The 25,014-nt window shown below is 41.6% G+C and overlaps 1 protein-coding gene across 9 annotated transcripts in view; it reads left to right on the forward strand.

Annotated features, from left to right (window-relative positions):
• Positions 1–345: 345 nt before the first annotated feature.
• The window catches only part of acot7 (acyl-CoA thioesterase 7), a 71,983-nt gene continuing 47,314 nt past the window's right edge, over positions 346–25,014 (forward strand). For 2 of the 9 annotated variants that reach the window (XM_031794061.1, XM_031794063.1), the window contains exons 1-4: positions 346–499; positions 1,489–1,588; positions 16,553–16,670; positions 24,183–24,339. In XM_031794061.1, the coding sequence (XP_031649921.1) occupies positions 1,539–1,588; positions 16,553–16,670; positions 24,183–24,339 (325 nt within the window). In that variant the 5' untranslated portion in view covers positions 346–499; positions 1,489–1,538. Of the gene's footprint in view, positions 500–1,442; positions 1,589–2,867; positions 2,989–14,514; positions 14,655–16,552; positions 16,671–24,182; positions 24,340–25,014 lie in introns of those variants that run through there. The other 7 variants (XM_031794059.1, XM_031794060.1, XM_031794058.1 and 4 more) reach the window with 7 other exon arrangements.

The raw sequence follows: 25,014 nt of genomic DNA on the forward strand, positions 1-25,014 counted from the left end.
CTGGTGTACAAAACCGAAAGTAAAAGACGCAAAAACCAAGCGTATGAACCGGAAGCATAGAAATAGCTAACATGGAACAGATCAGCTGCAACTTAGACTTGCTTTCAATTACAATTACATATATATATATATAACTCATTTATATTTATATTTGGTTGGGTCTCCCAAAAAGTTACATATTGCAGCTGTTGGATTTGCATAGGCGCTTGGACTGACAGTCGTTGTGAGGAACAATCGCGCCCCTGCAGACGACAAAAAAAATCGTTGCGCCCCATCAAATGGGATAGTCTCTGCTGCCCTCGCGCGGTCTTTTATCGTGATGATTTGAACTGCATCTGCCAGTGACGCAAGTTCTTAAACAGTTTAGCTAGCTTTTCCTGTAAAGGGTGACACTGACAGCTTCTCACGGAATTTATAATCTGTTGTGTGTTGTGAAAACCAGCTAACCTCCTAAATAAACATTTAGATGTTCGTTCGTTCTGATCCACAACAAAAACAGGTAACTTTTGAAATATAGTACTTTCTTTGTATGCATTGTCAGTTTAACCTAAACAAACATGTTTGCCTAAATAGTGCACAGGAAGCCTGCAATCAGTTATGAGACCGCTATTCATAGAAACCGACTAATTTCATTGTCAACAAAACAACTAATTTATTTGGCTAAACTTAGCTTTAGAAGTACACTGTCATGTTACAGCCTATGTAACAAAATGTCGAATAACTGTTTTTTTTCTTCCAGTGGTGGAAAAGTACCCAATTGTCATACTTGAGTAAAAGTAAAGATATGTTAATATTAGAAAATGACTCAACCAGCAAAATACCACTTGAGTAAGTCTAAAAGTACTTGGGTTAAAATATACTTAAGTATGAAAATAAATGTAATTTATCAAATGTACTTAAGTATCAAAAGTAAAAGTTTAAATCATTTCAATTTCCTCATATTAAGTCAACCAAACGGCACGATTGTTTTTTTTTGTCTTGTTTTTTAATTAACAGATAGCCATGGGCACACTCCAACACTCAGACATAATTTACAAAAGAAGTATTTGTGTTTAGTGAGTCCACCAGATCAGAGGCAGTAGATGACCAGGGATGTTGTCTTCGTAAGTGCGTGAATTGGACCAGTTTCCTGTCCTGCTAAGAATTCAAAATGTAACAAGTACTTTTGGGTGTCAGGGGAAATGCATGGAGTCAAAAGTACATTATTTTCTTTAGGAATGTAGTGAAGTAAAAGTAAAAGTTGTCAATAAATAAAATAGTAAAGTCAAGTACAGATACAACAAAAAAAAGTAGTACTTTAAAGTATTTTTACTTAAGTACTTTACACCACTGATCATTTCTAGCTAGTAATAGGCTACATTATAACTTCACCGGTAGGCTATTCCTTGAATTTACGATCTGTCAAAACCATGTCCCTTGATCTTGCTAACCGGCTGCAATAGCATGCTACCCGACTGAGTCTGCATATTGCTATCCTCACTGCACCAGGAGACTTGCGCCAAGACAAGCTCAACAAAGAGCCAGTCATCATTATCATCATGTCGGGAACACAATCGCAAGCCACAGCCTCATCCCTCCAGATATGCAGGTAAGCAAAACGATGCGCTGTGTTAAGAAATGTAATTTATATGTTTCTTTATCTGTGACATATTGGATGAGATCCAACGAGTGGAGAGCAGCTCAACTACCGGTTTGCGTGCACATTTCAAAGCGGCCCGATAATCCGCCAAATAGATTTTGCTCTCGGTCTATTCCGGCAAATGTTGACTGCATAGAAGTCACATAAGGACGACACACTATAATAGGGACAAATACTGTTATTCTTAGTACAATACATAATGACTACCGGGAGCTGAGCCTCAAATTGTGCACGCGATCACATGTCGTGTGAGGATCTTTTCGACAATGATGCTCGGATATGATGACGAACCGGTACAAGATGCGTAGAGGCAAACAAGGACATCTTAAGGTCGTCCTGGGGCATTTATAGTATATTTGCGAGACCCCTGTAAATCACACCAAACAAGTAGGCCTAATACATAAATAAATAATTAAACTCCCAAATAACCTCTCGCTATTCAGTTTGAATGGGCAAACGTCAGACCAGTGTGTGCTGACTAGTATAATTGTAGCCGTTTTAAATCGTCTCCCAAACGGTCCCGGTTGTCGTAAAAAGTAAACAGAACAGTAAAACATGGGCAGATAAATGATGCGCATTCCCGTCGGCGGTAGTTTTGTTAATATTTGCATTGGTTTTTGTCGCAGCATTCATCTTATCAAATGCCTTTGCTGAGTCTTACAATGTAGTCTACAGCAGCGTCCATTTGCACTGCATTATGGTTCTGTATTATCATCCTCCTAAAGGTAGAAAGAACCATTGCACCACACCACACCAAGAGAGACAAAGGCATTGCTCAATATGAATGAACATGTCCCATGAAGAAGAAAAAAGGCCAGACTAGCCTATACTTAACACTGATTGCTATAATGCTTTAATAGTTTGTTATAATCATTAATGTCTTATTATAAGGCGTATTATCTTATTATAAGGATACTAGTGTTATGTATTTCTATGTAGCAGCTATTCAATTGGACACCATAGCTTCTTGTTAGTATCGTCAGCTATAAAATTATAATACAACATTGTACGTAAGTTGTAGTAGGCTACAATGCTTTATGACTCTCACATACTAAAATAATTTATAATGTATTAAAATCATCTTGGTCCTACTCTGGAACATTCCATTGCAAAAGCGGAAATCTAACTAACTTCACCTCCCTTTCGGATCATAAATCAGGGTGGAGCAGATCCATGACATAGCAACGCAGTAAATGAGAGTGAGTAGTTTCTAGATATGTACCAGCCATATACGTTGATCATTAGCCAAGGCTCCTCCCCTGGCATTTGTTTACACTTGGGTCAGTCAATTTGGAGGGAAGCATTTATACTGGATTGTATGGAACAAGCATGTTTGTGACTACTGCCAGGTAAGAGAGGACAATGCCATGTAGTGCTTCGAATGTTCAAATTAAAACCTTAAGAGTCGGTCTGATACTTTACAGGCAGCCAATGCAGTGAGGCTTAATCTGGAGTAATGTGATTGTACTTTCTTGTAATGTTGGTTAAAATGTGTCTGATAGTGTTCGGTACAAGTTATAAGTTCTTATTTTAGGTACTTGACCAACCAGACCGTAGGGCATGACTACATAAAACCTTGCTCTCCCAGCTTGGGCCTTATCTGAATCAGATCAAATCTATTCTCTGTTGTCGATGACTTCACTAAGCTTAGACAATAGACTATTTGAAATCATTCAAATCATTTTTGCGTTTTCTGTAGTCTGCCTGGAGTGCTAGATGGGCAGGGTTTGAACTCTTGCGACTATATTCTATTTGTTTCATTGTGCCAGGCAAACGCAATCAATCCCAGATAAAGTATCATAAATGAGCGCTGGACACATAGCCGTGCAGGCCGACACTTTATATTAAGTTCATCTTGTGCCTGTGTAACACTGTAATTACTCTAGTAACAACCTTGTATTCACATGCTGTTACATGCACTGTTTTGATTCAAATAATGAGACAATGCTTTTTGTGACCCTTGTGTCAGCAGATGACATCAGTGTAAAGTTGTAAGATATCTTAGGGTAGTGGTTCATAAACATTAGACATGGCAAAATGTGTAGAATTGCAAGAACATTTGCTTTAAAGCAGCCCAATTTCCTCTGCACCCCATGACAAAATGTGTAGAATTGCAGGAAACTCGCCGCCAACCAGATGCATTTGACATTTACTGTACTTTTCACACCATCTGTCAATAACAAAATCTCAAAATACTCTGGATACATTCAGTAACACAATAATATTCATAGAAATCTTGGAGTAAGTGCAAGATAAGAAAAAAGGATGACAAGGGTTTGAGTGAGAGGTCTAACTGGTGTCTCCAAGTGGCCACACACCTCTCCAAACTGCACAGTTACTAAGTAATTTCAATGCACTTTTTTGACTCAAGGAAAGAGCCTTCAACTATAAGGTGCTTTTTTGAGCTCTCCTAGCTTTGCCATTGAGGAACTGAAGCAAGCACACTTGTAGTTCCCACCATAACACAATTACAGTTAGTCTTTTACGCAATCCAAAAACGTTCCATTAATAAATTACAATCCGGGTCAGATGTGCATCATTTGAAAGCTTATTCTATTGCAACATGACTAGCTAAGTACGTATAAAGTATAAAGTATAAAATACGATCTTACAGTGTTAGGCTTTCAAAAGGCACTTCAGAGTAACAGATTGTAATTTTAGTGCTCATAGAATGGAGTCATGAGTCCATTCAAGTGTGTGTTCCGCAGCTAATTGTCTCCACAATACAACGAACATGGGCTCATTCTGTTCAGGACAAGCCAGGGTATAACACGTTATCCTTGTAACTGTGGATCGAACATAGCGATAATAAACATCGATGCTGTAAATGACGTTTGTTTTCAAAAATGGAAATGTGAAGTGCACATTTGGACTCATGGGTGTGTGGTTTGCTTCTATGACATCAAAGCGGTATTTATTATAATCTCATCTTTCAGAACACAACGACTCATCTCGATTTACAGCATTTCCCTCACTCAGACAAAAACAATATTTGCAAATGTAGCCCAATTAGCCAGAGGGATGGGGACATCTTCTTGTCGCACACGTGGTGCTAAAGTGTATAACTGCTGTCAGTCAAAACCCATACAGTGCTGTGAAGCGGAGAACTTGAGCTTTAATGGCATGTAATAGCATGTTACTGTACAGCCACTGCATTCCAATTTAGGCGGTTATCAATGACAAAACCTGCCATTTTCAACCCGTGTACAGCATGACAGTGGCTGTGAGTCAAAAGGGCTACCAACCAGTTAATCCAATAGCAAAAAATACAAGATGCATGTTTCTGAAAGTAATATGCTACTGTACTGTAAACTATAGTACATTACACTGTTTTAACATTAGGTTATACACTTGTACTACCCATCAACATTTACTGAAAATAACATTTCCATCATTTCTATATCATGTGTGATCAAAGGTGTGATCATTGAAGATCTTCCACAATTATTGATGCATGAATACATTGCATTTTTTCAGATATAATTACAATGTGGGTGTACTGTAACAGATGAAATTAAACAAAGGAAACAATTGAAAGAAATAAACAAGTTAACAGGCAGTAGTTTGCATCAAGCCTGTCTTGAGCATTTGGCCAAAGGTTCTCATCCATATTGCAGTGAATGTCCTGATTGTTGATGCACCTAGGGAAAAACCTTTTGGTATGGGGAATCCAAGCCTAACATTGGTCTGGGTTGATGTCATCGCATGACTCATCAGTGGGCATGCTCATGTGGATGGCGATCATACACCTTCCCCAACTCCATTCTGAAAATAATTCCTCGATAGGGTTGAGGAAAGGAAAGTATGGGGCCAGGTACAGTGCCTTGCGAAAGTATTCGGCCCCCTTGAACTTTGCGACCTTTTGCCACATTTCAGGCTTCAAACATAAAGATATAAAACTGTATTTTTCTGTGAAGAATCAACAACAAGTGGGACACAATCATGAAGTGGAACGACATTTATTGGATATTTCAAACTTTTTTAACAAATCAAAAACTGAAAAATTGGGCGTGCAAAATTATTCAGCCCCCTTAAGTTAATACTTTGTAGCGCCACCTTTTGCTGCGATTACAGCTGTAAGTCGCTTGGGGAATGTCTCTATCAGTTTTGCACATCGAGAGACTGACATTTTTTCGCATTCCTCCTTGCAAAACAGCTCGAGCTCAGTGAGGTTGGATGGAGAGCATTTGTGAACAGCAGTTTTCAGTTCTTTCCACAGATTCTTGATTGGATTCAGGTCTGGACTTTGACTTGGCCATTCTAACACCTGGATATGTTTATTTTTGAACCATTCCATTGTAGATTTTGCTTTATGTTTTGGATCATTGTCTTGTTAGAAGACAAATCTCCGTCCCAGTCTCAGGTCTTTTGCAGACTCCATCAGGTTTTCTTCCAGAATGGTCCTGTATTTGGCTCCATCCATCTTCCCATCAATTTTAACCATCTTCCCTGTGCCTGCTGAAGAAATGCAGGCCCAAACCATGATGCTGCCACCACCATGTTTGACAGTGGGGATGGTGTGTGTTCAGGGTGATGAGCTGTGTTGCTTTTACACCAAACATAACATTTTGCATTGTTGCCAAAAAGTTCAATTTTGGTTTCATCTGACCAGAGCACCTTCTTCCACATGTTTGGTGTGTCTCCCAGGTGGCTTGTGGCAAACTTTAAACAACACTTTTTATGGATATCTTTAAGAAATGGCTTTCTTCTTGCCACTCTTCCATAAAGGCCAGATTTGTGCAATATACGACTGATTGTTGTCCTATGGACAGAGTCTCCCACCTCAGCTGTAGATCTCTGCAGTTCATCCAGAGTGATCATGGGCCTCTTGGCTGCATCTCTGATCAGTCTTCTCCTTGTATGAGCTGAAAGTTTAGAGGGACGGCCAGGTCTTGGTAGATTTGCAGTGGTCTGATACTCCTTCCATTTCAATATTATCGCTTGCACAGTGCTCCTTGGGATGTTTAAAGCTTGGGAAATCTTTTTGTATCCAAATCCGGCTTTAAACTTCTTCACAACAGTATCTCGGGCCTGCCTGGTGTGTTCCTTGTTCTTCATGATGCTCTCTGCGCTTTTAACGGACCTCTGAGACTATCACAGTGCAGGTGCATTTATACGGAGACTTGATTACACACAGGTGGATTGTATTTATCATCATTAGTCATTTAGGTCAACATTGGATCATTCAGAGATCCTCACTGAACTTCTGGAGAGAGTTTGCTGCACTGAAAGTAAAGGGGCTGAATAATTTTGCACACCCAATTTTTCAGTTTTTGATTTGTTAAAAAAGTTTGAAATATCCAATAAATGTCGATCCACTTCATGATTGTGTCCCACTTGTTGTTGATTCTTCACAAAAAAATACAGTTTTATATCTTTATGTTTGAAGCCTGAAATGTGGCAAAAGGTCGCAAAGTTCAAGGGGGCCGAATACTTTCGCAAGGCACTGTATAGGTTCAGGAATCGGGGATGGACTGGAAACCATGCCTGAACCACCTCTGCATGGTGGAACCTGACATTGTCCCACACAATGGCATAGGGGACCCCTTCACCTTGACAGGCCTGCTGAGTCTCATTGAGGAACTCAATGTAGGACCCAATACTACTAGGGATGCATTGGTGTATTAGATATATTGGTAAACATATCGGAATCGGCCGATATTAGCTAAAAAATGCCAACATCGGTATCGGCCAGATGTCTAGTTTAACGCCGATGTGCAAAACCGATGTCAAAGCTGATGTGCATACCTATATAATGTAGGTACATGACGTAATACTCGGTGACACCCACAGAACACAACTGGGAAGAGTTTACGCAAATATTAGCATTGTAGCTCTTATCGCAGGACTGTGACTGTGTGAAATCACCTCCCCAGTCTCCAGTGTGATTTCAACAGATTTTTGTCAAATTAACAAATTATTGTCTTTTGTTGATTTTATATAAGAACATTCCAACCTCGTTTAGCATGATCTATTCAATTATGGCATAATTCTACTGTTTGTATTAATTTGCATTACTGTCAATGGCACTTTTATTTTGAAGGCTAACCGCAAAGTCCACTATTCTAGCTAGTCCTTATTGTGGCTAGCTTCACATAGATGGGTCCGACCATCATTAATCAAATAATAACTGTCTTGTAAATTAGGGTTATTTTAGATGATGACACCTAGCTATATAGTTAGTTAGCTATAGCTACTGAAACAGATTATGTCGTTTTGCTATGTTTTTGGGGAAGAACATTGTTTGCATCCATCAGCTAGCTAGCTTTTTTTTATGACCAACACTGTAGGTGCGCGAGACAACTTTACCAGCATCATAGCATACGTATCGATGAATCGTTGTGACATGAAATAAAGTGATAGTGTAATGAATGTGTAATGTATTTGTATTAAGGTGTTAAATTATTATGTGACGTGCAGTCATATTCAGGTCCTGATTGGTCAATAAGCTTATTTGACACGCAAAGACCTAAACGCCGTTTCATAGTTTGAGAAATCCTGATCGAGAATGAAACGACTAAACAAATGAACAACAAAACAGCACAGCAAGTTAGTGAAAGAAATAGGTTTTGATTAGGTTTTTACTGGTAATGAGGAAATACGTAAATGCCAACAAAATAACTTTTTGGTCAGTGTGGTGTGTGTGTAACCTTTATTTAACTAGGCAAGTCAGTTAAAAACAAATTCTTATTTACAATGATGGCCTACCCCGGGCCAAACCAGGATGACGCTGGGCCAATTGTGCACCTCCATATGGGATTTGAACCAGGGACTGTAGTGACGCCTCTTGCACTGAGATGCACTGCCTTAGACCGATGCGTCCATGTGTGTGTGTTAACTATTTAACTCTACTAGAAGGCCACAAAAATGTTAAATATCGTCATCGGTATCAGTATCGTTTTTTTGGGCAAGGAAAATATCGGGTATCAGCCAAAAATGTAATATCGGTGCATCACTAAATACTAAATCATTTTATTTTTGTCAGCACGATATCATTCCTGGCCCTCACCATTTCCACCACTTCCCGCTCCTGCACATGGCCACCACCATGGAGTCTTCTGTCATTCTGAGGGTAGAAAAGAGTATGGTCAATCTGTCATTAGAGTCAAATCAAAATCAAATCACATTTTATTTGTCACATCCGCCGAATACCAACAATGCAGTTTTAAGAAAAATACGTGTTAAGGAAAAAATACATAAGTGAAAAATAAGAAATAAAAGTAACAAATAATTAAAGAGCGGCAGTAAAATAACAATAGCAAGGCTATATACAGGGGGTACCGGTACACAGTCAATGAGCGGGTGCACTGTTTTTAAATAGGCAAGTCAGTTAAGAACAAATTCTTATTTTCAATGACAGTCTAGGAACAGTGGGTTAACTGCCTGTCCCGGGGCAGAATGACAGATTTGTACCTTGTCAGCTCGGGGATTTGAACTTGCAACCTTTCAGCTGCTAGTCCAACACTCTAACCACTAGGCTACCCTGCCGCCCCACGGTAATTGAGGTTAGTCGAGGTAATTGAGGTAATATGTACATGTAGGTAGAGTTAAAGTGACTATGCATAGATAATACATAGAGAATAGCAGCAGAGTAAAAGAGGGGGGACAATGCAACCTGTATGGGTAGACATTTGATTGGCTGTTTAGGAGTCTTATGGCTTGGGGGTAGAAGCTGTTGAAAAGTATTTTGGACCTAGATTTGGCGCTCCAGTACCGCTTGCCGTGCGGTAGCAGAGAGAACAGTCTATGACTATGACTCCTCTGACACCGCCTGGTATAGAGGTCCTGGATGGCAGGAAGCTTGGCCCCAGTGATGTACTTGGCCGTACGCACTACCCTCTGTAGTGCCTTACGGTTTGAGGCCGATCAGTTGCCATACCAGGCAGTGATGCAACCAGTCAGGATGCTCTCGATGGTGCAGCTGTAGATCTTTTTGAGGATCTGAGGACCCATGCCAAATCTTTTGAGTCTTCTGAGGGGGAATAGGTTTTGTCGTGCCCTCTTCACAACTGTCTTGGTGTGCTTGGACCATGATAGTTTGTTGGTGATGTGGACACCAAGGATCTTGAAGCTCTCAACCAGCTCCACTGCCAGCCCCGTCGATGAGAATGGGAGTGTGCTTGGTCCTCCTTTTCCCGTATTCCACAATCAACTCCTTCATCTTGATCACGTTGACGGAGAGGTTGTTGTTCTGGCTCCACACGGCCAGGTCTCTGACCTCCTCCTTATAGGCTGTCTCATCGTTGTCAGTGATCAGGCTGTTGTGTCATCAGCAAACTTAATGATGGTGTTGGAGCCGTGCCTGGCCGTGCATTCATGAGTGAACGGGGAGTACAGTAGGGGACTAAGCACGCACCCCTGAGGGGCCCCCGTGTTGAGGATCAGCGTGGCGGATGTGTTACCTACCCATAACCACCTGGGGGCGGCCCGTCAGGAAGTCCAGGATCCAGTTGTAGATGGAGGTGTTTAGTCCCAGGGTCCTTACCTTAGTGATGAGCTTTGAGGGCCCTATGGTGTTGAAAGCTGAACTGTAGTCAAGGAACAGCATTCTCACATAGTTGTTCCTTTTGTCCAGGTGGGAAAGGGAAGTGTGGAGTGCAATAGAGATTCCATGTAATGTGGATCTGTTGTGCGGTATGCAAATTGTAGTGTGTCTAGGATTTCTGTGATAATGGAGTTGATGTGGGCCATGACCAGCCTTTCAAAGCACTTCGTGGCTACCAATGTGAGAGCTACAGGTCGGTAGTCATTTAAGCAGGTTCCCTTAGTGTGCTTGGGCATAGGGACTATGGTGGTCTGCTTGAAACATGTTGATATTACAGACTCAGACAGGGAGAGTTTGAACATGTCAGTGAAGACACTTGTCAGTTGGTCAGTGCATGCTCGGAGTACACGTCCTGCGAATCCGTTTGGCCCTGCGTGTCTGTGAATGTTGACCTGTTTAAAGGTCTTACTCACATTGGCTTTGGAGAGCGTGATCACACAGTCGTCTGGAACAGCTGATGCTCATGCATTCTTCAGTATTACTTGCCTCGAAGCGAGCACAGAAGTTATTTAGCTAATCTGGTAGGCTTGTGTCACTGGGCAGTTCGGGGCTGTGCTTCGCTTTGTAGTCTGTAATAGTTTGCAAGCCCTGCCATATCCGACGAGCATCGGAGCCGGTGTAGTACGATTTGATCTTAGTCCTGTATTCATGCTTTGCCTATTGACACTTTGCTGCTTTGCCAGTTCGTCGGAGGGCATAGCGGGATTTCTTATAACCTTCTGTGTTTGAGTTCCGCTCCTTGAAAGTTGCATCTCTACCCTTTAGCTCAGCGCGGATGTTGCCTGTAATCCATGGCTTCTGGTTGGGTTATGTACGTACAGTCACTGTGGGGACGACGTCATCGATGGACTTAGGAGCCAGTGACTGATGTGGTGTACTGCTCAATGCCATCGGAAGAATCCTGGAACATATCCCAGTCTGTGCTAGCAAAACACTCCTGTAGCTTAGCATCTGCTTCATCTGACCACTTTTTTATTGACTGAGTCACTGGTTCTTCCTACTTTAGTTTTTGCTTGTAAGCAGGAATCAGGAGGATATAATTATGGATAATTATGGTCAGATTTGACAAATAGAGGGTGAGGGAGAGCTTTGTATGCGTCTCTGTATGGAGTAAAGGTGGTCTTGTGTTTTTTCCCCTCTGCCTGTGTAACGGATGTGAAACGGCTAGCTTAGTTAGCGGTGCGCGCTAAATAGCATTTCAATCGGTGATGTCACTTGCTCTGAGACCTTGAAGTAGTAGTTCCCCTTGCTCTGCAAGTGCCGCGCTTTTGTGGAGCGATGGGTAACGATGCTTCGTGGGTGACTGTTGTTGATGTGTGCAGAGGGTCCCTGGTTCGTGCCCGGGTATGGGCGAGGGAACGGTCTAAAGTTATACTGTTACATTGATGCTGTTGACCCGGATCACTGGTTGCTGCGGAAAAAGGAGGAGGTCAAAAGGGGGGTGACTGTAACGGATGTGAAACGGCTAGCTTAGTTAGCGGTGCGCGCTAAATAGCGTGGCAATCGGTGACGTCACTTGCTCTGAGACCTTGAAGTAGTAGTTCCCCTTGCTCTGCAAGGGCCGCGGCTTTTGTGGAGCGATGGGTAACGATGCTTCGTGGGTGTCAGTTGTTGATGTGTGCAGAGGGTATACTGTTACACCTGCACACTTAACATGCTGGTAGAAATGCGGGAAAACAGATTTAAGTGTCCCTGCATTACAGTCCCCTGCCACTAGGAGCTCCGCCTCTGGATGAGCATTTTCCTGTTTGATTATGGCCATATACAGCTCATTGAGTGCGGTCTCAGGGCCAGCATCGGTTTATGGTGGTAAATAGACAGCTACAAAGAATATAGATGAAAACTCTCTTGGTAAATAGTGTGGTCTACAGCTTATCATGAGATACTCTACCTCAGGTGAGCAAAACCTCAAGACTTCCTTAGATATCGTGCACCAGCTGTTTTTTACAAATATACATAGACCGCCACCCCTTGTCTTACCAGAGGCTACTGTTCTATCCTGCCAATACAGTGTATAACCCTCCAGCTGTATGTTATTCATGTTGTCGTTCAGCCACAACTCGGTGAAACATAAGATATTACAGTTTTTAATGTCTCGTTGGTAGGATATACATGCTTGTAGTTCGTCTATTTTATTATCCAATGATTGTACGTTGGCTAATTGGACCGATGGTAAAGGCAAATTACCCACTTGCCGCCGGATCCTTACAAGGCACCCGACCTTCGTCCTCGATATCTCCGTCTCTTTCTCCTGCGAATGACGGGGATGAGGGCCTTGTCAGGTGTCTGGAGGAAATCCCTCTCGTACGACTCATTAAAGAAAAAATTGTCTTTCAATACGAGGTGAGTAATCGGTGTCCTGAGTTCTAGAAGCCCTTTTCGGTCATAAGAGAGTGGCAGATAACGCCATAAAACACACACAATAGCACAATTGGTTAAGAGACCGTAAAACGGGAGCCATTCTCTCTGGTGCCATCATAAGAATACAGGTACTAACAAGATACATACAACACGTAGTATATGATATTGTGTGAATTTACATGTATTCAAATATGTCATTTTGTGGTAAAGCATATGGCATATTCTGCAAACTGACTTATTTTCTTTGCGAAATGTCATAATGATAGAATTGACCGCTGATTTCTTTAGGCTAGTATGAACCAACCTTGCAGCCTCTGCCACGGTAAGGAGTCTGTTGATAACATTTTGGATACATGTTTACTGTAGATGATGCATTTGTTACATACAATACCTCTCTGTTCTTGTCAATATCAGACTTAGTTTACAGTAAATTTAGTGCAGCTTACTACTTTGAACATCTCCAAGAGGCAATGTATCATCTTAACCCTGAAGATGCTCATTCAGTTAAGCCATTTCGCGTATATTTCAGCTATTCATTCCCCTTAATCATTCTCCTTACCATATTAATCGAGAAGACGTCACTGGAAAACAAGTGTATGTGGAGTGGCTGCCAGGAACAGCTGTGTGTGTGTTTGTTTCACAGATACCTCTCTCGCTAGGTAGGCCTGTTGAGAGAACACATTGGGATGTGTTCATTAGGCATCAAATGTAAGAAAACAGACTGAAACTGGTAGGGGCTACCTTGGATTGTCCAATAAGTACTGCAAATTTTCATTTTCTGATTAGAAACATTTTTTTTTAAATTCAACTGAACATGACCCTGATGTAATATTGGTGATGCTGAACCTCAGTCAGTCATATGCTTGTAGTACCTGTGGACGCACCACAGCTTTTAATGTCTTAATTACATCAATGATGCACTTTCATGGGACAGGACGGATTTTTCGAAAGCACGCAAAATGTTTGGTCGTTTGCCATTCGCCGCTTAGGTAAACTGTTTTGTATTTTGCATGTTGTTGTTTCTTCTTGTGGCATGTCAGCTGGACATGGATTTTTCGAAAGAAGAATCAGCACCACATTGTCGTTTGACGATGATTTAATTAACACTTTCTACACTGATCTGTTGACTTATTGTCTGTTATAGTCATACCGGTTAGCCTACATGGGATGATTAATGATAGCATAAGAACTTTGTTCCACTTTTTAAGCAGTTACTTTTCAAAAGAAGGGAGATACAAATTTAACGTGGAACAGAATTTAACACAACACAGGATCATTTTGAGCTGTATTAAATGCTTTGAAAAACTGGGCCCTGGAGTGGCATTTTCCTGGGAAAATGTGTAATGTTGTGATGGCTATGGATTTTAAAATATCTTTGATCTAAGAGATTCAAACTGGTTCTCGTCCCTATCGGGTTTCCAGATCCTGCTATTTGGTTCTTTGTTAGAAGGAGGTAAGTGTGTGTCACTGTGTCGAGTCATAAAAGAGAGATGCTGAGATTAGAGACACGGAGGTGCTGGGCTTCATCTGGTTTATCATAAACCCTGGGCACACACATAGGCAGACACACACACACACACACATGCATTACATTTGATCTCAGTGTAATGCAGACAGATGTTCTTGTATTACCTTTACACATGCCAATCATACCGTACATCTCTTTCCTGTAACTCATTATTAAAATGACTATGACATTTACATTGCCAGATCAAATGAAAGCTCAACCTCCCCACAATATTTCCTGTTCTGCTCTCCAAATATGGCAATTGCCATGGCAACCACATGGAGAGGGAAGCTCTTATTGGCCAAGGTCCCATGGGGATGGGCAGTAGCGCGAGTGCTAGGAAGCCAGTTAGTCCGGAAATCACAACAGAGGCGGGGTCAGTGTGATGGTGTCAGAGTATGATGTCACTGTGGGTTGTAACAGGGAGATGAGTGGTGAATGAAGAGTAGCAAATGAAAAGCAGAGAGGCTGATGGACTGGTCACAGACTGGTTGTAGAGACAGATAGACAGACAGACAGCAGGAGTGTTAAGACACACAGGTTGCACACAGGTTTCCCTCAATCAGCAGACTGGAGATGGGTCCCAAACAGCAACTCAGCAGGTAGAGTTGACGCACGTACACACACACACACACACACACACACACAGACACACACACACGCACACACACACATTTTTTCCCCCAGAGGCCATGATCATGCTTTGTAGCCTACTTCTTTGAGTGAGTTATGACAGACTACCTGTGTCCTTTTGTCATTTAGTCAGTTAATTAAGTAAAGAGACAGGTTCAGTATACAGTAACCTCCATTGTGATTACAACGCTGATTTTCTAACATTGCAAACTATTGGTCATTAGTTTCTCCCTATTACTTAGGGATCAGTCATGCATTGAATATGAATCAAAGTGAGACAAATTGGAAGGGTACTTGGCTCTTCTTACTGGCACGGATTTCACTGATAGCTGATTTATTAAGGAATGTTTTACTTGCAATGACCAAAATGTAAAATGTCAATTTATGATTGTGAAATAATGTTAAAGATTACTATCAGAAGTAGCAGGCTTACACAATGTGGATTTGTATAACACTGACCTATTATTTGTGGTTGCTTATCTGTGTGTGTGTGTGTGCGTGCTCGTGTGCGCGTGTGTGTGTGTGCGGCGATACGTAAGGTCATGGATGTGTACAGTCTGCATGAGTGAGTTTGTCAGGAGTCTTGAACAGGGTGTATTGACGCTACATCATGTCTGTGTGCCCAATGTCCTAATGACACATTCAAACAGAGCAGGCCATTAACTCATTGGGGTGTGTGATGTAGATGGCTTTTTAGGTGGAGCACACTTCAGTGAGGCCTGTGGACAGGAAGAGTAAACATAGGAGCACACTTCAGTGGGGCCTGTGGACAGGAAGAGGAAACGTAGGAGCACACTTCAGTGGGGCCTGTGAACAGAAAGAGGAAACGTGCCACAGTTAGTTAGGGATGGCTGATGGGGGGTGATCAATCTGACTTAACTGCTATGATACTCCAAATTTGTTGGGAGACAGAAAAGCTCAGTCCATCTGGCCAGAAATAGTGGAGATTTGCCTTGTAACTTCTATGATTAATAGCTGAGAGAGCTGTTTGTGTGTGTGTGTGTGTGTGTGTGTGTGTGTGTGTGTGTGTGTGTGTGTGTGTGTGTGTGTGTGTGTGTGTGTGTGTGTGTGTGTGTGTGTGTGTGTGTGTGTGTGTGTGTGTGTGTGTGTGTGTGTGTGTGTGTGTGTGTGTGTGTGTGTGTGTGTGTGTGTGTGTGTGTGTGTGTGTGTGTGCGCGCGCGTGTGTGAGGGTCGTGGAACACTGGCATACCAAAAAAAAAACATAAAAAGCATTGATCAAAATATTTATACAAATATAACATTCTGATTATGAAACTGATAAGAATGATTTATGATTATTGAACCAAGAATGTGTGAATTAAAAAATATTTGTACTCCCTTTGTACTCCCATTGGTTCATTCTAGATCCAAACAAAGTATTCAAATGCGTGTATGAATGTTTGTACAGAATGGCTTTTGTAGCCCTCTAGCTACAAAAAACTTTCAATAACAAAAACTCTTAACTTCATCTCATATTCAACTAATGCATCAACATTCACACAGAGAGAGAGAGAGAGAGAGAGAGTTACTATACTTTATTTATAGTGTAGAAAATGTTTTTGGGGAAACAGCTGACGAAGTGGGATCTAATGATGAATGTAGCACCAAGAAAAGCTCTGGGGAAAGTCACCGGAAAAAAACTGTAGCACTGCTCTTTTGTCGACAGTACCTACCTGTCTACTGATCAGTTGATCTAACCTTCTTATTGAGACTGTCACCTATAGATGTTACTGCAACTGTACTGGTGCAATTCATGTACCTATGTAGGAGGCAGTGAAGAGAACTTCCTCATTTGAGAACAGTAAGCCATTGTATTCTTCTATTCCTAATGCTAATTTGTGATGCTGTCCATTTCTGTCTGTGCCAGGATCATGCGTCCCGATGATGCCAACATAGTGGGCAACGTGCATGGTGGCACCATCCTGAAGATGATTGAGGAAGCTGGATGCATCATAGGAACACGCCACTGCAACACGCAGCCTGGGGTACGTGTGTGCCTGTGCGGAACTGGGTAAAGTGTGTGTGACTGATTTGCACCAGGAACAAGCATTGGCTGCTAAAGCAATGCTTAGCCCTAAGTTAGCCCTAAGTTGATATTTTATAGTGCTTGCACTACCAGCATATCTGAAGGCAAAATGTTCCTCAATTGCAGTTTTATTAATATAATCTGTCGTCTTACTGCTTGGCTAGAACGAAAGCCTGCACATACCACACCTGCCCTCTGCTTTTTAATAAGAAGCCCCATCCCTGTCTTAGAGTCTACTTCACCTGAGCTGTACCTACCTCGTCAGTTTCACCAGTAGCTTCCTCTTGATTTGCATCCTCATGGTATTGTCTTATACATTCTTAGCACATTCTGAACATGTTTTAGTAATTACAATCATCTGCGTCACATGCAGTGACATTTTTATAAGAGCATTATTATTATTATTAAAGCTAATCTCGTGCTATTTTACACATTGTGCCATGATGCTGAGAGAAAATTTTGCTGTTTTAGAGGTCAGGGATTCTTGGAAGACGGGAATAATCTCAACATTTTCCCCACCAATATTTGTCTTAAAGGGATACTTTGGGATTTTTGCAAAAATACCCTTTATCTTCTTCCCCAGAGTTAGATGAACTCGTGGATACTGTTTTTATGCCCATGTGTCCAGTAGAGGTCGACCGATTAATCGGAATGGTCGATTAATTCAAGTTTTCATAACAATCGGAAATCGGTATTTTTGGACACCGATTTGGCCGTTTTTTTTGTTGTGTTTTTAAAAAAAACTTTATTTAACTAGGCAAGTCAGTTAAGAACACATTCTTATTTTCAATGACGGCCTAGGAATGGTGGGTTAACTTCTCTGGGATATGTGGGATGGTAGCGTCCCACCCCGCCAACAGCCAGTGAAAGTGCAGGGCGCCAAATTCAAAACAACAAAAATCTCATAATTAAAATTCCTCAAACATACATGTATTTCATACCGTTTAAAGGTAATCTTGTTGTTAATCCCACCACAGTGTCCGATTTCAAATAGGCTTTACAGCGAAAGCACCACAAACGATTATGTTAGGTCACCACCAACTCACAGAATAATTCAGCCATTTTTCCAGTCACAAAAAGCACAAATAGAGATAAAATTCATCACTAAACTTTGATGACCTTCATCAGATGACACTCAGAGGACTTCATGTTACACAATACATGTATGTTTTGTTCAATAAAGTGCATATTTATATCCAAAAATCAAATTTTACATTGGCGCATTACGTTCAGTAGTTCTAAAACATGCATTGATCTTGCAGACGTCAATTTACAGAAATACTTTACATAAATGTTGATGAAAATACAAGTGTTATACATGGAATTAGAGATATACTTCTCCTTAATGCAACCGGTGTGTCAGATTTCAAAAAAACTTTACGGAAAAAGCAGACCATGCAATAATCTGAGTACAGCGTTCAGACAACAAAGCAGCCAAAAAGATATCCGCCATATTGGGTAGTCAACATTAGTCAGAAATAGCATTGTAAATATTCACTTACCTTTATTGATCTTCATCAGAATGCACTCTCAGGAATCCCAGTTCCACCATAAATGTTTGATTTGTTCGATAAAGTCCATCATTTATGTACAAATAGCTTCTTTTGTTAGGGCCTTTGGTGAACAAATCCAAAAGCACATTCAAGGTCCAGCCGAACGTCGGACAAAAAGTTCAAAAAGTTCCGTTACAGCCCGTAGAAACTTGTCAAACTAAGTATAGAATCAATCTTTAGGATGTTTTTATCATAAATCTTCAATAATTTTCCAACCGGAGAATTCCTATGTCTGTAGAAAAGCAATGGAACGAGAGCTAACTCTCTCGTGACCGCGCAATACGAGCCTGTGGCACTCTGCCAGACACCTGACTCATTCCTCTCTCATTCGGTCCCATTCGGTTACAAAACTATAAGCCTCAGATTTCCCACTTCCTGGTTGGATTTTTCTCAGGTTTTTGCCTGCCATATGAGTTCTGTTATACTCACAGACATCATTCAAACAGTTTTAGAAACTTCAGAGTGTTTTCTATCCAATAACACTAATAATATGCATATATTAGCATCTGGGACAGAGTAGCAAGCAGTTTACTCTGGGCATCTTATTCATCCAAGCTACTCAATACTGCCCCCCCTGTCACCAAGAAGTTAACTGCCTTGTTCAGTGGCAGAACGACAGATTTTTACCTTGTCAGCTCCGGGATTCAATCTTACAACCTTACAGTTAACTAGTCCAAAGCTCTAACCACCTGATTACATTGCACTCCACGAGCCTGCCAGGAGCCTGCCTGTTACGCGAATGCAGTAAGAAGCCAAGGTAAGTTGCTAGCTAGCATTAAACTTATCTTATAAAAAACAATCAATCAATCAATCATAATCACTAGTTAACTACCCATGGTTGATGATATTACTAGTTTATCTAGCGTGTCCTGTGTTGCATATAATCGATGCAACACAGGGGGATGATATAACAAAAGCGCATTTGCAGTTGCACGACTGTACCTAACCATAAACAACAATGCCTTTCTTAAAATAAATACACAGAAGAATATATTTTTAAACCTGCATATTTAGCTAAAAGAAATCCAGGTTAGCAGGCAATATTAACCAGGTGAAATTGTGTCACTTCTCTTGCATTCATTGCACGCAGAGTCAGGGTATATGCAACAGCTTGGGCAGCCTGGCGAACTAATTTGCCAGAATTTTATGTAATTATGACATAACATTGAAGGTTGTACAATGTAACAGGAATATTTAGACTTAGGGATGCCACCCGTTAGATAAAATACCGAACGGTTCCATATTTCTCTGAAATAATAAACGTTGTGTTTTCGAAATGATAGTTTCTGGATTCGACCATATTAATGACCAAAGGCTTGTATTTCTGTGTGTTATTATGTTATTATTAAGTCTATGATTTGATATTTGATAGAGCAGTCTGACTGAGCGGTCGTAGGCAGCAGCAGGCTCGTAAGCATTCATTCAAACAGCACTTTTGTGCGTTTGCCAGCAGCTCTTCGCAATGCTTCAACCATTGCGCTGTTTATGACTTCAAGCCTAACAACTCCCGAGATTAGGCTGGTGTAACCGATGTGAAATGGCTTTTCTAGTTAGCGGGGTGTGCGCTAATAGTGTTTCAAACGTCACTCGCTCTGAGACTTGGAGTAGTTGTTCCCCTTACTCTACAAGGGCCACGGCTTTTGTGGAGCGATAGGTAACGATGCTTTGAGGGTGGCTGTTGACGATGTGTTCCTGGTTCGAGCCCAGGTAGGGGCGAGGAGAGGGACGGAAGCTATATTGTTACACTGGCAATACTAAAGTGCCTATAAGAACATGCAATAGTCAAAGGTACAGTGAAGGAAAAAAGTAGGTATATGAAATACAAATGGTATAGAGAAAAATAGTCCTATAAATACTATATTAACTACAACCTAAAACCTTGGAATACTGAAGTCTCATGTTAAAAGGAACCACTAACTTTCATATGTTCTCATCTTCTGAGCGAGGAACTTAAACGTTAGCTTTTTTACATGGCACATATTTCACTTTTACTTTCTCCTCCAATACTTTGTTTTTGCATTATTTAAACCAAATTGAACATGTTTCATTATTTATTTGAGGCTAAATAGATTTTTATTGATGTATTATATTAAGTTAAAATAAGTGTTCATTCAGTATTGTTGTAATTGTCATTATTACAAATAAAGAAAGAAAATCGGCCGATTAATCGGTATCGGCTTTTTTTTGGCCCTCCAATATTCGGTATCGGTATCGGCGTTGAAAAATCATAATCGGTCGACCTCTAAAAACCTCTAAAAACATAACCATTCTATCAGATTTTTCAGCACTCTGACGGAGTTGATGTTAGATAAAAATTGACATTTTCTTCCTATTTCAAGTTTGTATACACAGAAGCAATTTGGTTTTTCCTCAGTTGCTTACGACTCTAAAACCTAATTAAATGTAACATATTTGAACCAAAATTCATATTCTATCATAACTCTATCGAGTTGACAGTTTATGGTTGTGACCATGGAGATTCCAATATTGTTTGTTTAAATCTATCAAAAGTAGAGAACTTTACCGACCATTAGTGATCTCGTGGCACTACATGTAATGAGGACATGAATACGGGTTCCTTATGGTATAGCTGGCCCTGCTCATTCCTGATTCATTCAGCATTTGAAACAAATCTGACAGAGTTGACCAAATCTCCGGACACATCTTTTGGGAATCGCAGTTTTGAGAGAAATATTATTTAAAGTCACAGAGGGCTATTGCAAGAAACTACATAAGATAATTTTCCAGTTAATATCCATTATTGCCAGTTTTCTTTCATTTTAAACACTTCTTTGGAGAGTTTGAAATTGAGATCCTTTACTCCAGACAAGGACATTTCCAGGCGAAGAGCTGACATGGAAATTAATAATATTTAAAAGCCAATATTTATCAAGAATCTCCTGCTATTTCCTGCTATTCTAAACATTTTGCCATGAGACTGAGATAATGTTTTGAAGTTTTAATGCTAATTTACTGTAATTCTAAACATTTATTTCATGGCTTTTGACGTGTTTATATGCTATCTGGGGGGCCCGACCTCTGGGGGGATCCCAACCCCCTCGATAAGGGTTGGAGTCCCCCAAAGCTCATTGGGGTATGTGCGGTGTTAGTGGTCACATGGTGTTCCTCTATGAGAGATAAGATGGCCTCCGGTTTCATTTTCAGGGCACTCCAACATTCCTCACATACTGTAACTGAACCTGTCCCTCTAATTAACATCACCTCATCTGCCCAGACAAAACGACTGTGTGTATGTATGCGTGTGTGTAGGTGTGGGTGTGTTTGAAAGAAAATGGCTGTGTCCCAATACTGTTAACATGCATCCGTTCCTTCCTCCCTTCCTTGAGGGCCATATCTTAATACTCCACATTGTTTAACCCAGGTAAAGAATGCAGAGCAGACTTTGAATGAATCTTCGTCTAGATGCATTTCTAAAGAATTGGGAAGGGCCAATATTTGAGCGTGTTAATGTAACGTGTCATGGCTGGCATAATCTGAGCATAGGAGAAAGGCTCATTTAGAAGTCAATGCTTCTAAACTCAGCAATATTGTAATTGTTTTTAATAACCTGCCCAGGGACTGCGGTTGAAAATTAGCCGGTTGGCTAAAACCGGCACTTTTACTGAAATGTTGATTAATGTGCACTGTCCCTGTAAAAATAAAAATAAACTCAAACTCAAACTCAAAAAAAGAAACGTCCCTTTTTCAGGACCCTGTCTTTCAAAGATAATTCGTAAAAATCCAAATAACTTCACAGATCTTCATTGTAAAGGGTTTAAACACTGTTTCCCATGCTTGTTCAATGAACCATAAACAATGAATGAACATGCACCTGTGGAACGGTCGTTAAGACACAAACAGCTTACAGACGGTAGGCAACTAAGGTCACAGAAAACTTAGGACACTAAAGAGGCCTTTCTACTGACTCTGAAAAACACCAAAAGAAAGATGCCCAGGGTCCCTGCTCATCTGCGTGAACGTGCCTTAGGCATGCTGCAAGGAGGCATGAGGACTGCAGATGTGGCCAGGGCAAAAAATTGCAATGCCCGTACTGTGAGACACCTAAGACAGCGCTACAGGGAGACAGGATGGACAGCTGATTGTCCTCGCAGTGGCAGACCACGTGTAACAACACCTGCACAGGATCGGTACATTTGAATATCACACTTGCAGGACATGTACAGGATGGCAACAACAACTGCCCGAGGTACACCAATCCCTCCATAAATGCTCAGACTGTCCGCAATAGGCTGAAAGGCTGGACTGAGAGCTTGTAGGCCTGTTGTAAAGAGCAAAAAGTGCCCTTCACTGACGAGTCGCGGTTTTGTCTCACCAGAGGTGATGGTCGGATTCACGTTTATCGTCAAAGAAATTTGCGTTACACCAAGGCCTGTACACTGGAGTGGGATCGATTTAGAGGTGGAGGGTCCGTCATGGTCTGGGGCGGTGTGTCTCAGCATCATCGGACTGAGCTTGTTGTCATTGCAGGCAATCTCAATGCTGTGCGTTACAGGGAAGACATCCTCCTCCTTCATGTGGTACCCTTCCTGCAGGCTCATCCTGGCATGACCCTCCAGCATGACAATGCCACCAGCTATACTGCTCAGTCTGTGCGTGATTTCCTGCAAGACAGGAATGTTAGTGTTTTCCCATGGCCAGCGAAGAGCCCGGATCTCAGTCCCATTGAGCACGTCTGGGACCTGTTGGATCGGAGGATGAGGGCTAGGGCCATTCCCCCCAGAAATGTCCGGGAACTTACAGGTGCCTTGGTGGAACTGTGGGGTATCATCTCAGAGCAAGAACTGGCAAATCTGGTGCAGTCCATGAGGAGGAGATGCACTGCAGTACTTAATGCAGATGGTGGCCACACCAGATACTGACTGTTACTTTTGATTTTGACCCCCCTTCGTTCAGGGACACATTATTCCATTCCTGTTAGTCACATGTCTGTGGAACTTGTTCAGTTTATGTTTCAGTTGTTGAATCTTTTTTTGTTCATACAAATGTTTACACATGTTAAGTTTGCTCAAAATAAACGCAGTTGACACCGAAAGGATGTTTTTTTGTTTTTTTTGCTGATTTGACATTATTGGAGGTTTGTCCATAAATCTGCTCATACCAACTCTTGTCCGGTCCAGATGTGGCCTCGGATATGGCCTTGGATGTGGCATTGGGTGTGGCCTTGGATTTGGCTCCGGATGTGGCCTTGTTCTTGCGCTGGCTTTTGCTTAGGTTGGAGTATCCTGTAAAACAGGTTTGGTTGGTATCAGAGAGAGCAAAGGCGTCTTGATCCCGACAGATTTGTGTTGTTGACTGGTGAATGATAAAGGGAAAAGGAGAGGGTAGAAGTCTAGGGAGTGCTACATGGAGATGCAGTTCAATTTGAGAAGTAGAATTGAATGAAGGTCTTTGGTTTGTCAATAGGGAAACAAGGAGGATGAATGATCAAATTCTCTTCAAATAGTTATGTAAGTAAACCTACCTGGTTTTGGGCAGATAGTCCGTATCTGGTCGTTGTACTAGAGATTGTAATAAACATTGACTGGACACAAATAGCCGTTCCCAGTACCATGTCATATTTATACAGTCCACTAGGTGGCTCTCCAGGGCTGAGAACGTCTGCATGGATATCTTGAATGGGTATAGACACCATTTGCTCCTTACATAGACAACCAAACATATAACCATGAAAGACAACTGTCGGTGTTAAGACATTGCTTGTGTGTCTTTTTTTTGTCAGGCCATAAATAATTATATATTGTCACGGGTTGTGAAGGATCATATCTAACCTAGATGATGTGAAATGTTTGGCCATTGTCAAAGCTGGGAACCGGAACCTGGACTAAATTGCATCTCTCTCTCTCTCTCTCTCTCTCTCTCTCTCTCTCTCTCTCTCTCTCTCTCTCTCTCTCTCTCAGGATCGCTGCGCAGCGCAGCTGGCTCGCGTGGAGCGTACCGACTTCCTGTACCCCATGTTCATCGGGGAGGTGGCTCATGTCAGTGCCGAGATCACCTACGCCTCCAAACACTCGGTGGAGGTGCAGGTCCACGTGATGTCAGAGAACATCCTCACAGGTAACCATAGCGACAGTCCATTACGCGTACCTCTTCCAATAAAACGTAAAGTGTACCCTCCTTCACACTCCGTGGAGGTGCAGGTCCACGTGATGTCAGAGAACATCCTCACAGGTAACCATAGCGACAGTCCATTACGCGTACCTCTTCCAATAAAACGTAAAGTGTACCCTCCTTCACACTCCGTGGAGGTGCAGGTCCACGCGATGTCAGAGAGCATCCTCACATGTAACCATAGCGACAGTCCATTACGCGTACCTCTTTCAATAAAACGTAAAGTGTACCCTCCTTCACACTCCGTGGAGGTGCAGGTCCACGTGATGTCAGAGAACATCCTCACAGGTAACCATAGTGACAGTCCATTACACGTACCTCTTTCAATAAAACGTAGAGTGTACCCTCCTTCATGTCGATGAATGTCATCGAATATTCAAATGTAACACTTGCTGTCTGAGAGTGTGTCTGGCCACGACACTTTTGGACGACCAATTAGCCAAATATTGTACTTTGGAATTGGCTCTGGGTGGGTTAACGAATGACCTCATTGTGTTTGGCGGTGGTCGGTCACTAGGGGGCAGCGCGGCGTAAGTCAAAGAACAAAATGGAAAGAAAATACTTCCTATTGTGTTCTCTTGGACCCAAAATGAGGGCTTGTGACATTAATGTTGCTTCCGT

The sequence above is a fragment of the Oncorhynchus kisutch genome, linkage group LG17 (assembly GCF_002021735.2).
Source record: "Oncorhynchus kisutch isolate 150728-3 linkage group LG17, Okis_V2, whole genome shotgun sequence".
NCBI lineage: Eukaryota > Metazoa > Chordata > Actinopteri > Salmoniformes > Salmonidae > Oncorhynchus > Oncorhynchus kisutch.